The sequence below is a fragment of the Eublepharis macularius genome, chromosome 18 (assembly GCF_028583425.1).
Source record: "Eublepharis macularius isolate TG4126 chromosome 18, MPM_Emac_v1.0, whole genome shotgun sequence".
Classification (NCBI taxonomy): Eukaryota; Metazoa; Chordata; class Lepidosauria; order Squamata; family Eublepharidae; genus Eublepharis; species Eublepharis macularius.
The window spans coordinates 10,889,452-10,904,090 of NC_072807.1; the positions used below are offsets into that span (position 1 = coordinate 10,889,452).

At 46.5% G+C, this 14,639-nt stretch overlaps 1 protein-coding gene across 1 annotated transcript in view; it reads left to right on the forward strand.

Annotated features, from left to right (window-relative positions):
• LOC129345202 (ovostatin-like) overlaps positions 1 to 14,639 on the forward strand; it is an 88,240-nt gene that overhangs the window by 35,925 nt on the left and 37,676 nt on the right. Inside the window, exons 12-16 of the mRNA XM_055002209.1 lie at positions 1,065 to 1,295; positions 7,447 to 7,501; positions 8,284 to 8,429; positions 11,772 to 11,921; positions 13,347 to 13,517. Coding sequence (XP_054858184.1) covers positions 1,065 to 1,295; positions 7,447 to 7,501; positions 8,284 to 8,429; positions 11,772 to 11,921; positions 13,347 to 13,517 — 753 coding nt within the window. The remainder of the gene's footprint in view (positions 1 to 1,064; positions 1,296 to 7,446; positions 7,502 to 8,283; positions 8,430 to 11,771; positions 11,922 to 13,346; positions 13,518 to 14,639) is intronic.

A 14,639-nucleotide genomic window follows, 5' to 3' on the forward strand; every position in this document is an offset into this window, starting at 1 on the left:
ATGTGCGTTGGTCTCCACCCAGCTTCCACAGGAATTGTAGTGAGGAAGAACCTCTTCTCCCTGGCAGAGGTTCTTTCTCTAGATGTCTCGTATAATCTACGCTGCTCCCTCTCGCTGCTGCTGGTGCACTCAGCTCCCTCTGGCTGCAGAAAGCATTTGGAGGAGTAAGGGAGCATGCTGGTAGTGGTGAGAGGGAGCCGAGCACACCAGCAGCAGCGAGAGGGAGCCAAGTGGACTAGGTAAGAGGAATCCCTCTTCTCCCTGGCAGGGCCAGGTCTAGGGTTGCCGGCACCCAGGGCAATCCAAGTCTGGCCCCCTGTGTGTGTGCTGTGCATGCGCATGCATGCTCCTGGTGCTGCGTGCTGACATCACTTCTGTGATGTCATCATACAGGGTGGAGCGCGCCACCCCGCAGCAAGTCGGCTGCCCCAGCGTGCCGTGGAGCTGGCAGCGGTAGCGCGGGTGGCTGGGAGCCCGCCCATGCCATTCGCCTGCCCCACTGAGGGGGCAGCCGACTTGCTGCATGCCCCCTGTTCTGTGGGGCAGGTGAATGGCAAAGGTGGCCTCCCAGCCACCCGCACTGCCACTGCCAGCTCCACGGTGTGCCGGTGCAGCCAGCTTGTCACGCAGGTGACATGCTGATGGGGCAGCAGGCTTGCCGTGCACCCCCTGCCCTTGAGGCAGGCAAATGGTGCAGGCAGGCTCTCATCCCTCTGCTCAGCCGCCTGCGCACTCTCAGTGGCTGGCAGCTGCACCCAGCACCCCCTCTTTGATGGTGCCGGGGGCAGACTACCCCCCCCCCCGTTGATCTGGCTCTGCTCCCTGGAAGAGGTTCTTTCTCACTACACTTCCTGTGGAAACTTGCGGGAAACTGACACGTGTCCTCCAGGGGTCAGGGGTCTTGTCTAGTTCAGCTCTCAGTTCAGGCTTGGGGAATCACCCAGGGAAGGGGAGGAGGAGAAGAGAATTAGTTAAAGGATTCTGTTGGGAAGCCCTGCCTGCATGCTCCTCTTCCTGCCCCAGAGACGGCGGGATGCTTTACTGATGGTGTTTTCCTTTATTAGGCTTTCCCTCAGCTGGATCAATGCACTGATTCTAGCTGGCTCGAAAGGGAGGAACCCGAAGCCATTCTCTACATCCATCGCTTCTTCTCCCGAACTGACAGCTTCTTGAAGGCAGAGCCAGTGCTGGAAGAACTGCAGTGCGGCCAGCAAAGCCTGGTGACCGTACACTATATCCTCAAGAAAGACCGCCAAGAGGAACAGACCGCAACGAGTCTTGACTTCTTTTACATTGTAAGTGTAGACAGACTGAACTGCTTGCTTCCCCTTGTCCCTCTTCACTGAAAACTGGGTAATAGGGGTGTGCAAAGGCATACTGTTTCGAGATTCTCGTTTCAGATATATCCGAAACGAGAATCTGATCCCGAAACAGCAAAATCCGAAATGGCTTGGGTTTTGAGTTTCGGATATCGTTTCGGGTTGTTTTGGGTTTTCGGGAATGCATTTCAATGCATTTCAATGGGAAAAAGCTTCCCCAGGCTTCCCAGAAGCCTGGGAAAGGCATTTTCCCATCAAATCAAACCAAAATTGGTGGGGGCCTTCCTCTAACTCCCCTCTAACAACCTGCCACGTTTCAGAAAGTTTGGACTTTGGGGGGGCATGTTATGGCCCCCAAAACAGGTCCCCCTATCCTTGCCTAAAAGGGAAAGTTTTTTGCTTGCTGCTGCTGATCTCCATGTTTCCTATGGGGGAAAAATGAAGAGGCAGCCATGCAGGCTTGTCTTGCCAGGGGTGGCATTTTGCATGCAAAATGCCCCCCAACCCTCAGGGTCCCTTCTCCTACCTTTCCTCCCACCCCCCACCAAGGCTCAGCCTGCTCCCACTTGGGGGGGGCATTTCATGGCCTCCCCAAGTAGGTGATCTTTTCTCTACTACTTACAGCTGGGAGAGGCTTGTCTTGCCAGGGGTGGCATTTTGCATGCAAAATGCCCCCAAACCCTCTGGGGCCTTCTCCCACCTCTACTCCCACTCTCCACCAAGGCTCAGCCTGCTGCCACTTGGGGGGGCATTTCATGGCCTCTCCAAGTAGGTGCTCTCAGCCCCCAAAGTCCACCCCCCACAGCCCCATACAAACCCAATTCCCCCCCCAGCAGCCACACACAGACTCAAATCCCGATTCCCCACATTAGCCCCTCACAGACCCAAATCCACCCCCAGCAGCCCCACACCATAACCCCAGGAACAGGCTGGCAAAGGCCAGCCCTCCCCCTTTGTTCCCTATGCTGGGAACTTCTAAACTCTCTTTCCCAGGGCAATTCCGCACCGCCCAGGGGTGCCACAATGGTGGGCAAACTTCTGAGTGCCAACTTGTCCCTGGGAAAGAGCACCTGACCTGACACACAGACAACCACCCCCTGACACCCCCACCACCTACAGAGAAGCCTGGCCAGCCTGCCGCACTGTTTCCTATGATGGGAACCAACTGCACATCAAAGAATAAAACACGAACAACACAAAATATTTTTTTAAAAAAATTATTTTCTCCCTTTCAAAGTACAAGTAGGCAAAGCATTATGACACATTACACCAGCAGTCCCCCACACAGAAAAATAACATGACTCACTTAAGATCAGAGAATCACAAAAACATAATTCCTGTCAAAAACACTTTATTTCTTGAACAGCTTTACGTTACACAGCAGGGGGGCACACCAAAGGGTATGCCAGAAGTATCTTACACAAAAATAACACAACTCACTTCACATTAAAGAATCACCCGAAAACACAATTGCTTTCAGAAACACTTTATTTCTTTAACTGTTTTAGGTTACACAGTAGGAGGGCACAACAGGGCATGAAAGCAGTGTACTACACAAAATAATACAGCCCACTTCACCTTTTTTGACAGCAATTGTGTTTGAGTGATTCTCTGATGTGAAGTGAGTTGTGTTATTTTTGTGTAGTAGACTGCTTTTACGCACTGTTGTGCCCTCCTACTGTGTAACCTAAAACAGTTAAAGAAATAAAGTGTTTCTGAAAGCAATTGTGTTTTCGGGTGATTCTTTAATGTGAAGTGAGTTGTGTTATTTTTGTGTAAGGTACTGCTGCCATGCCCTTTGGTGTGCCCCCCTGCTGTGTAACCTAAAGCTGTTCAAGAAATAAAGTGTTTTTGACAGGAACTGTGTTTTTGTGATTCTCTGATCTTAAGTGAGTCATGTTATTTTTCTGTGTGGGGGACTGCTGGTGTAATGTGTCATAATGCTTTGCCTACTTGTACTTTGAAAGTGATAAATGTTTTTTTAAAAACTTTGTGTTGTTCGTGTTTTATTCTTTGTTGTCCAGTTGGCTCCCATCATAGAGAACAATGGGGCTGGCTGGCCAGCCATCTCTGTAGGTGGTGGGGAAATTTGACGGAGGGTGTCTGTGGTTCAGGTGCTCTTTCACAGGGACAAGCTGGCACTCAGAAGTGTGTCCACCATTGTGGCATCCCTGGGCTGTGCACATTTACTCTGGAAAACAGAGTGTTATAGTTCACAGCATAGGAAACAAAGGGAGAAGGCTGGCCAGCCTGTCCCTGGGATTGTGTGGGGCTGCTGGGGCTGGATTTGGGCCTGTGATGAGCTACTGTGGGGATTTGGATCTGTGTGTGGCAGCTGGGGGAGAATTGGGTATGTGTGGGGCTGTAGGGGGTGGACTTTGGGGGCTGAGAGCACCTACTTTGGGAGGCCATGAAATGCCCCCCCAAGTTGGAGCAGGCTGAGCCTTGGTGGGGGGTGGGAGGAAAGGTAGGAGAAGGGCCCCTGAGGGTTGGGGGGCATTTTGCATGCAAAATGCCACCCCTGGCAAGACAAGCCTCCCCCAGGTGGAATTGGTGGAGAAAAGAGCACCTACTTGGGGAGGCCATGAAATGGCCCCCCCAAGTGGGAGCAGGCTGAGCCTTGGTGGGGGGTGGGAGGAAAGGTGGGAGAAGGGCCCCTGAGGGTTGGGGGGCATTTTGCATGCAAAATGCCACCCCTGGCAAGACAAGCCTCCCCCAGGTGGAATTGGTGGAGAAAAGAGCACCTACTTGGGGAGGCCATGAAATGGCCCCCCCAAGTGGGAGCAGGCTGAGCCTTGGTGGGGGGTGGGAGGAAAGGTGGGAGAAGGGCCCCTGAGGGTTGGGGGGCATTTTGCATGCAAAATGCCACCCCTAGCAAGACAAGCCTCTGTTATTTCCCAGCTGGAAATAGTGCAGAAAGAGGGGGGAAGAGCACCTACTTTGGGAGGCCATGAAATGCCCCCCCAAGTGGGAGCAGGCTGAGCCTTGGTGAGGGGTGGGAGGAAAGGTAGGAGAAGGGCCCCTGAGGGTTGGGGGCAATTTGCATGCAAAATGCCCCCCCCTAGAAAGACAAGCCTGCATGGCTGCCTCTTCATTTCCCCCCCATAGGAAACATGGAGATCAGCAGCAGCATCCACAACGTAAGAGATCAGCAAAAACCTTTCCCTTTTAGGCGAGGATAGGGGGACCTGTTTTGGGGGGCATAACTTGGCCCCCCAAAGTCCAATCTTTCTGAAACTTGGGGGTTGTTAGAGGGGAGTTAGAGTAAGGTCCCCACCAAGTTTGGCTTGATTCGGTGGGAAAATGCCTCCCCCAGGCTTCCGGGAAGCCTGGGGGAGGCTGGGGGAGGCTTTTTCCCATTGAAATGCATTACTAAAACAAGCTGAAATACCGAAACGTTTCGGAAATCGCTGTTTCGGATTACCCGAAACGTTTCGGGTTTTCTGAAACGTTTCGGAAAAACCCGAAACAACCCGAAACAGGTTGTTTCATTTTTTTTCCGGGTATCATATACCAGAATTGCACACCCCTACTGGGTAAGTAAGGAATTGTCTATAGCTTCACAGTCAGGCCAGTGCTGCTACAAAGAAGAGGGCTCAGGAAATGGGTATCTGACTATTTATTTAATTTATGTTATTACTTTTGGAATACTTTATTAAGGACTTACAATTCTACTAAGTTCAGTGTGTATGTTATCTGCTGTCAAGCCGCTGCCAACCTATAGCAACCCGATGAATGAGAGACCTCCAAAATGTTCTGTCATTAACAGACTTGCTCAGATCCTGCAAACTGGAGGACGTGGCTTCTTTGATGGAGTCAAGCCATCTCATTTTGGGTCTTCCTCTTTTCCCACTGCCTTCCACCTTCCCCAACTTTATTGACTTTTCCAGAGAATCTTGTCTTCTCATGATGTGACCAAAGTACAATCGCCTCAGTATTGTCATTTTAAGTTCTAGGGAGAATTCAGGCTTGATTTGACCTAGTACCCACTTATTTGTCTTTTTGACCATCCATGGTATCCACAAAACACTCCTCCAGCACCACATTTCAAATGAATCAATTTTCTTCCTTTCAGCTTTCTTCACTGTCCAACTTTCACATCCATACATAGTAATGGGGAATACCATAGTTTGGATTATCTTGATCTTTGTATCAAGCTTGGTACAAAGTAGAAAATAAACAGATCTTTGCCAGACTGCTTTGAGGCTGTGCGGTAGCTACCTACTCTGCATTGTCTTTTTGGTGCCTTCTGTTCTGAACGCAGCTAGCTGCAATTGTCATTTTAAAAAGAAAAAGTGAAATACCTGCTATTACATCATTGCATTATTTCTGCTTCCAGTGATATCAGCAGTGTGATATGGTAGCTAAAAAGGCAAATGTGGTTTTGGGCTATATCAACAGAAGAAGGGCTTTTTTCAGCAGCAACGCAGTGGAATGGAGTTCCGGAACCTCTTGAAAATGGTCACATGGCTGGTAGCCCCAACCCCTGATCTCCAGACAGAAGGGAGTTTAGATTGCTCTCTACGCCGCTGAGCGGTGCGGAGGGCAATCTAAACTCCCCTCTGTCTGGAGATCAGGGGTTGGGGCTACCAGCCATGTGACCATTTTCTCCGAGGGCAACCCGCTGAGTTCCATCACCTCTTTTCCCAGGAAAAAAAAGCCGTGAACAGAAGCATATAGTCCAGATCACGAGAATTGATTGTATCGCTCTACTCTGCTCTGGTTAGACCTCACCTAGAGTATTGTGTTCCATTTTGGGCATCACAATTTAAGAAGGATATAGACAAGCTGGAATGTGTCCAGAGGAGGGCAACGAAGATGGTGAGGGGTCTGGAGACCAAGTCCTATGAGGAAAGGTTGAAGGACCTCGGAATGTTTAGCCTGGAGAGGAGATGACTGAGAGGTGATATGATAACCATCTTCAAGTACTTGAAGAGCTACAATATAGGGGATGGCATGGAGTTGTTTTCCACTGCCCCAGAAGGTGGCTTGAAATTAAATCAAAACAGTTTTCAGCTAAACATTAGGAAAAACTTCCTGAAAGAGTAGTCCCTCAATGAAACAGGCTTCCTCAGGAGTTGGTGGGATCTCCTTCTTTGGAGGTTTTTAAGCAGAGGCTAGGTGGCCATCTGACAGCAATGCTGATTCTGTGAACCTGGGCAGATCATGAGAGGGAGGGCAGGAAGGGATACATCAGTGCTTAGTTCTCGTGGCCCCTTCTTACATGCCCAGGGTAATGCTGATCGCCACCCTGGGGTCAGGTAGCAATCTTCCCCAGGCGAGTTCACCTAGGAATCCTGACATTTTGCCATCTTCTGGGCATGGAGCAGGGGGTCATTGGGGGTTAGTGGTGGGGAGAGGTAGTTATGAATTTCCTGCATTGTGCAGGGGGTTGGACTAGATGACCCTAGAGGTTCCTTCCAACCCTATGATTCTATTATTCTAAAGAGAAGGGGAAGAAGATTAATAATTATGAGGAGCAGACACTGAAGTGCATTCAGAGACAAATAAATAGCAAGTCTCAATTGAAATGGAATGTTTCCTCTCTTTTTTTATTATTCATTTGAATGTTTCCTCTTAACTATGTGCAGCCGTGTGCAGGAGTCAGCTTGCTGTCAAAAAGCACTTAACTTTAGTTTGATAGTGCTTCTTCACTTGCTGTTTACTAGATCAGGGAAGGATGCTTCCATAGTTTCTTGGGGTGTTCTGGTTTGAGCCAATTAGCGCTATTACATCGTGACACCAAGAATATTGCCTAACGGTAGATAATAGAGGCATATATCCTATCTGAGGGTGCACAAACTTCCCCCAGTCTGAAGGGCCATCTTCTAACTTGCTGAAGATCCTTGATCTCCATGCTACACACTTGCTCTGTAGGGTTCATGAAGAGTAGAACTGAAACACTAGAGCAGAATTCAAGGCTGTGGCAGAGTTGTGTGAGGAGAAATGGGGCAGGGAGAATCTGGTGGGGTAAAACATGTCTGAAAAGCACTAAGCGTTGCTGCTGGAATGTTGCAGCATTTAAGATCTCCATAAGGCGAAGAAGGGAAACCTGGTTGAGCGTCTGTTTATAACTATGCTTTGCAAACATTCCCAAAATGTTCATTCTTTCTTCTGTTTCTTACAGCTGATGACTGAAGGCAAAGTGGTGGCAAGTGGTAAACAACAAGTCCACGTCACATGTAAGTGCTATGATTTTGCAAGTAGACTCTAATACTTTGGAGACAACAATTGCCAGGGCCAGATCTTTTGAAAATGCAGTTGAGGCGTAAGAACTGTTGAGACACCAAGTGGCCAATCCCCCACCTAGAGCAGCTCATGCTATAGCAGCCAGAATTAGTCTCTACTGAGTGAGTTTTAACTGTGTAATTGTCAGGATAAATTTAGAGGTTCTTCCTTGGGTGAAAATTCTGGTGGATTTCAAAGGAAGGAGAATTTCAGTAGGACTAGCAAAATTCCTTTCACGTTTCTCTGGTCAGAATGAAACTGTAGCCATTCCTGTACCGTACCAAGTGTAGGGATGCTCAAATGTAGGGAGACACAATGTCAGACATGAAGTATAGTTTTAAAAGCCAAAGGCTGTGTCCATTTCACCTCTCTACACATTGCTGGCAGAGATCACTCCTCAGAAGGTTTGTTAATTTCATCACCTCGCGGCGCCCTCTGTCAGTTAATAAACCCTCTGAGGAGTGATCTCTGCTGGCTCTGTGTACAGAGGTGAAATTGACACAGCCTTTAGCACTGTCTTTTTAAACTACACTTCCTGGCTAACGTTGCATCTTCATACACTTGAGCGTCCTCATATAAGCTGTCTTGTATAGAGAGACTCAGAGACACACACATATTGAGCCAATAGTCTCCAATTTGTTTTGCCTCAGGCAACCGTTTAACTAGCTTACTATCTTTTCTTGCCCCCTTTTCCTGACTCCTGTGCCAACTGTAATTTCACATTTCCCCCCCACAGTTGGACAACCTGGCACCTTCTCGGTCTCACTGGATGTTGATTATAGGTTGGCTCCAAGAGCAAAGATGCTGGTTTATATCTTGCATGATGGTGAGCTTGTGGCTGATAGCACCTTATTGAGAGTTGAAAACTGCTTCAGAAACAAGGTGAGAGCTGATCAGCCTCAGGCTGAAATACGTTTCTGTTCATTTTTCTGTGCTTTGTTGTAACACTGGTTCCTAAGGGCAAGGAGAACGGGGGTGGGTGGGGGGAAGCATAATATATTCTGGATTATTGTTAGTCATCTAGTTTTCCTTTGGGACAAGAAAGAAAGCTAGGAGCTGAATCAGTGTGTGTTATGTGCTGTCAAGTCACCTCTGACCTATAGTGACCCTATGAAGGAAAGACCTCCAAAATGTCCTATTATTAACAGACTTGCTCAGATCATGGAGACTGGTGGATGTGGCTTCTTTGACTGAGTCAAGCCATCTCATTTTGGGTCTTCCTCTTTTCCTCCTGCCTTCCGCTTTTCTTAGCATTATTGACTTTTGCAGATAATCTTGTCTTCTCATGATGTGACCAAAGTACAATAGCCTCAGTTTTGTCATTTTAGCTTCTAGGGAGGATTCAAGCTTGATTTGATCTAATAGCCACTTATTTTTTTGGCTGTCCATGGTATCTGCAGAATTCTCCTCCAGCACCACATTTCAAATGAATCAATTTTCTTCCTATCAGCTTTCTTCGCTGTCCAACTTTCACATCCATACATTGTAATGGAGAATACCATAGTTTGGATTATCTTGATCTTGGTTACTAGAGAGACATCTTTGTCTTTAAGGATCTTCTCTAGCTCCCCCACAAGCTGCTCTTCCAAGTCTCAATCTTCTTCTGATTTCTTCCTTGCAATCTCCCTTTTCGTTGATGATTGAGCCAAGGAATAGAAAATCTTGGACAATTTCTATTTCCTCATTGTCAACTTTAAAACTGTGTAATTCCTCAGTAGTTCTTACTTTTGTCATCTTGATGTTAAGCTGTAGTCCTGCTTTGGCACTTTCTCTTTTAACCTCACCAGTAAGTTGCTTCAAGTCTTTGTTATTTTCTGCTAGTAATGTGGTATCATCTGCATATGTTAATGTTCCTTCCAGCAATTTTCACTCCAGCTTCTTCTAGATCTAATCCAGCTTTCCTTATAATACACTATGCATAGAGGTTGAACAGGTAGGGAAATAATATGTATCCTTCCTTGTCTGACACCCTTGCCAATTGGAAACCATTCTGTTTCCCCATATTCTTTCCTGACAGTAGACTCTTGTCCAGAGTACAGGTTGCGCATCAAAAACTATATCGGAAACACAGTTAAAGATGGTTTCAGGTGGTTAGCCATGTGGGTCTCTAGTAAGAGCAAGATCCAGGTCACTTCCTGTCCTTTCTCTGTAATGTAACAGCCTACAAGCTATACATGGAAGTATTTTTGAGTGATTTATAACTGCATAGGTAAAATCACATGTGAATTTTTTTATCTTGCCTGATAGTAAGATCTTTAATTTCTGTTTTGAAATATTCTGTAGCCAATCAGTCCAGGGAGTAATATATTGGTTACAAAGTGACATATAATAAGGGCAACTAAAAAGGATATGGACAATTGAGTCAACTTGATCTTTACATTAAGTACAGAACAGGTTTCAAGTGGGTTTCTACTAAAATAGCCCTTCATTTCAGCAGAAGGTAACACATTCCATCTAAGTACCAGGAAAGAGTGGTGATACTTTGGAACTGTTAGATAAAAGAAGTACTTAGACAACTTAAACACTTTCTGATAAGATAAATGGAAGTAAATAGTAGAGCATTTCTGATCTGCTTGGAGTTTTAGCATAGCTCAGTCTTTTTTAAGTAGTAGATTTCGTATAGTTAACAGGATTTTTTTTCAGTGAGTCCCTGAAATTTAGGTTCAAGCTTAGTATAGCACGCTTTGAGTCAATTGGGCTGAGCCAAGTTCCCAACAAAGAGTCAGCTGTTACTAAGTGCAGTAAGGATGGTAGAGCATTTGATTCACCAAGTGATAATCTAAACTTTATAGCATGGTACCATGCTATTGTTGAAATCTGACAGAATTCGAGTTCTAGCCATGCCATGGCTGAAGGTATACTGGGAGGAAGAGAGAGGATTTTAGGGAAGAAAAATTGATGGAACATATCAAGAGGATCCATTGGTCCATGTGTCGGTCCTTAAAGACCAACTAGATTTCCAGAGTATGAGCTGAGGAAGGGAGCTTTGAGCCTCAAAAGCTCATACTTTGGAAATCTAGTTGGTCTTTAAGGTGCTACTGGAGGACCCCGGATCTTACAATTAAAGATAGTTGTTTACCTTATATTGTAATGCATTGAAAGTATGTTGTGGAAGTGCTGAATCCTCTGACAATGAACTCAGCCGATTTGTAGAAGGCAGGCAAGAGGCCTCGGAAAGGAGAAGGTGAAATATCTAAGGCACATTTGGCAGCAATCTGGGCTCAAACCTTTTCAGCGGCCACCCCATCCCTCTGTAACAACCTCCGAGAAGATATGAAGGGGGCTTCTATCTTCTGGTTTTCTGGAAGGTCTACAAAACAAGAGTGGTTCTGGAGATCTTTGGGGGCAACTTGAGCCTGGGCAGTGGAAGAATATCCGCTATTCTTCCACTAACAGATCTTTGGACTGGTTTTAATGTTCTATACCTGTTTTTAATGCTTTTGTAAATGTTTTGTAAATTACTGTGGTCCATCTTGCGTCCTGAGATACTCAGGAGAAATGTGGGCCTATAAATCTTTTAAAATGAAATAAAGAGGAAAGGAGGGTTAGAAGAGCAAGAGATGGCAGAAAGAGAAGACTAAGGCCGTTTCCAGATGGCTTACCTTCACCCGGTATGTAGCGCCTCATTGCGGTGAAAATGCGAAATCGCATTTTCTCACGTGAGTTTTGTGCAACATCGCACAAAACTTGCGCGAGGAAATGCGATATTTCACCGCAACAAGGCGCGACGTACCGGGTGAAGGTAAGCCATCTGGAAATGGCCTAAGAGTAAAACAGAACCATGGCTTTCACGTATAGATTTGAAATAACTAAATTTCTGTCTGTAATGTGGTTGGTGGTTTGCCACTGAGGAAGTGTCTAGGAACACCAGTTCTGGGACTCACTTCACATTGTTTAATCCATTCCCCTTTTCTTGATTTAAATCCTGTTCCAATTCAACAGTCATTGGTGGCTTTATGGGAGAAAGGGTTGTTGTTTAGATAAGCAGATGCCATAATGTAAGGTAGTAAAGTAGGATCATGTTGTGCAGATGTGATATTTCCATGGTGGCAGCTGCCATTTTCTGAAGTGAGAGGTGGGTAAAGGAGAAAGACATCTGGCAAGTACACACAATCCAACAGTAGACAAAAAAAGATGTATGTGGCTACTTTATTGTGAGTAATACGTGGTCCTTCAAAGGAGAATGATGGTCTCTTTCCCACTAATGCCACTGTTCCATTCCAGGTCAGTCTGAAGTTCTCTGAAAAACAAGCCCTACCAGCCGCCAGTGTCAACCTTGACATCAAAGCTGCCTCCAATTCCTTCTGTGCCTTGCAGGCTGTGGATAAGAGCGTCCTGCTTTTGAGGCGTGGAGCAGACCTGTCTCCCGAGATAGTAAGCCCTAGATTTCTACATTCCTTCCATTCAGAGTTGGGAGGGGCTCTTCCCTCCAGTCGGACTGGAGATGTCTCTAGCTTAGTGAGAAGGATGAGGGACTGGTGAAGCGCCTTCCTTGATTTTTCCTACAGAAGTATCTCCAATGCAGAGCGTGCTAAGAGGAGGGGGGAGTCAAGGTACAAAATTTGGTGATCTCAAGCAAGATACCGCTTTGGGATAGAGCCAGGGCTTTTTTTCTGAGAAAAGAGGTGGTGGAACTCAGTGGGTAGCCCTCGGAGAAAATGGTCACATGGCTGTTGGCCCCGCCCCCTGATCTCCAGACAGAGGGGAGTTGAGATTGCCCTCCGCGCCACAAAGCGGCACGGAGGGCCATCTCAACTCCCCTCTGTCTGGAGATCAGGGGGCAGGGTCACCAGCCATGTGATCATTTTCAAGAGGTTCCGGAATTCCGTTCCCCCACGTTTCCCCTGAAAAAAAGCCCTGGATAGAGCCAAGAGGAAAGAGAGGTGAGCTCAGGTGAAGATGCTTTATAGCTGAAAATCTTCAGAAAGAGGATCAAAGGGAAAGAGATGAGGGTGAAGTTTTGAGGCAGGCAAGGAAGACCAACGCTCAGAAGCTGCATAGAAAGAAGCCATGCAACTATGGAACTCATCTAATTGAGTACCAGAGACCTTCCCCCGCCAAAGGGAAAACACTATGGATCTAGTCTCATCACTGAGGGCCAAGCTAGAAGTGACAAATTACACTTGAATGGCAAGTGAACAGGGAGGAATGCATGTGAGTCTGTTTACTTGCCATTTAAGAGTAATTTGTCACTTCTAGCTTGGCCCTAAGTAAATCTCCCCCTGTTGTTTGGGGTTGATTGGGCCATTACTACATGATCGAGTGGAGTGCAAGTAAACAGGGAGGAATACCATTCAAGAGTAATTCGTCACTTCTAGCTTGGCCCTGAGACTTTGGGCAATTGTTAGCTTTGGCTCTTCTGTTTGAAGTGAAAAGATTAAGGTAGAGTGGGTAAATCATGCTATTTGAAAAATTGTGCTGTTTAAGGTCTTTGAAACCTCATTAAAAACCCTTCACACATAAATCTTGAGCATTTAGTAAGTATGGGGTAGCAGTTAAAGTTTCAAACTAGGATCTGGGAGACCCGGGTTCGAATCCCCACTCTGCCATGGAAGCTTGCTGAGTGATCTTGGGCCAGTCACACACTCTCAGCCTAACCTACCTCACAGGGTTGTTGTGGAGATTAAATGGATATGAGAACAGTGTGAGCCACTTTGGTCTCTGATATGGAAAAAGGTAGAGTATAAATAAATAAATCCTCATTCTTTTAAAGTGATGCCCATATTGTATCTTGCTTGCAGTGAATTGCTGCTCTCCACTTCTATCTGAAGCCTAAATCCATTCTCTCTTTCTCATCAGGTGTACAACCGGTTTTCACATATGCATTCTTACGGTTATTATTACGGTGGCCTAAACCTGGAAGATGACCCTAAAGAGGCATGCATTCCGTTGACAGAGACTTTTTTTAATGGCTTGTACTATTTGCCTGTGAATGTTACCAATGACAGGAATGTCTATGACATTATCAAGGTATGTTGGTTTCTATTTAGGGCCCGGCATTGTTGCCCTTATTAAGTCAACAGTGCGGACCATTCATTTATCACCAGCAGCATAGTGAGGGGGGGAAAACAATATATAGAAGGTATGGCCCAATTGAAATGTAGCAAATTTCACTTTAGAGCCAAAGTAGACGAGACACCTAACGAGTGGAAGACACGTGTCGGTTTCCCGCAAGATTCCATGGGAAATGTAGTAAGAGAGAACCCCTGCCAAGGAGAAGAGGGGGGGAATCCCCCTCTTCTCCCTGGCAGAGATTCTTTCTCTAGGCATCTCCTCTAGTCTGCTTGGCTCTCTCTTGCCACCGCCAGCTCCCCTAAAAGCACTCTGCAGGCAGAGGAAGCTGAGCATGCGAGCAGTGGTGAACAGGAGCTGAGATTGTGCAGGTGGCGGTCAGAGGGAGTGATAGACTCCTTGTCCTTCTCGCCTCTTGCTCCCCTAAATGCACTCAGTAGCCAAAGGGAACCAAGCTGAGCACACTGGCAGGGGCAAGTAATATGGAACAAAGCCAACTTTGAATGTGTGCACAAAATAAGAAGTCTAGATGACTTTCAGAACTGTTCTCAGCATTTTCTAAACTGCTTGCATGCATTCAAGTAGAATCTGGGCAGGAAGTAAAGATCATAGGAAGTGAGAGAAAAAAGTTGACCTGTTACGATAATCAGAGAGGGAGAAAAATGGTTGTTGTGGGTTTTCCGGGCTGTATTGCCATGGTCTTGGCATTGTAGTTCCTGATGTTTCGCCAGCAGCTGTGGCTGGCATCTTCAGAGGTGTAGCACCAAAAGACAGAGATCTCTCAGTGTCACAGTGAGACACACTGTGACACTGAGAGATCTCTGTCTTTTGGTGCTACACCTCTGAAGATGCCAGCCACAGCTGCTGGCGAAATGTCAGGAACTACAATGCCAAGACCACGGCAATACAGCCCAGAAAACCCACAATAACCATCGTTCTCCGGCAGTGAAAGCCTTCGAGGGAGAAACTTTGGAAAAGGTAGCAGTGACATTTCACAGCGTGTTGGGAGTGTATTCTCATGAGCTCTGTAGATATTGCAGTACTCCAAGAGAGCATGTATAAGTATTTTGGAAGCCAAAA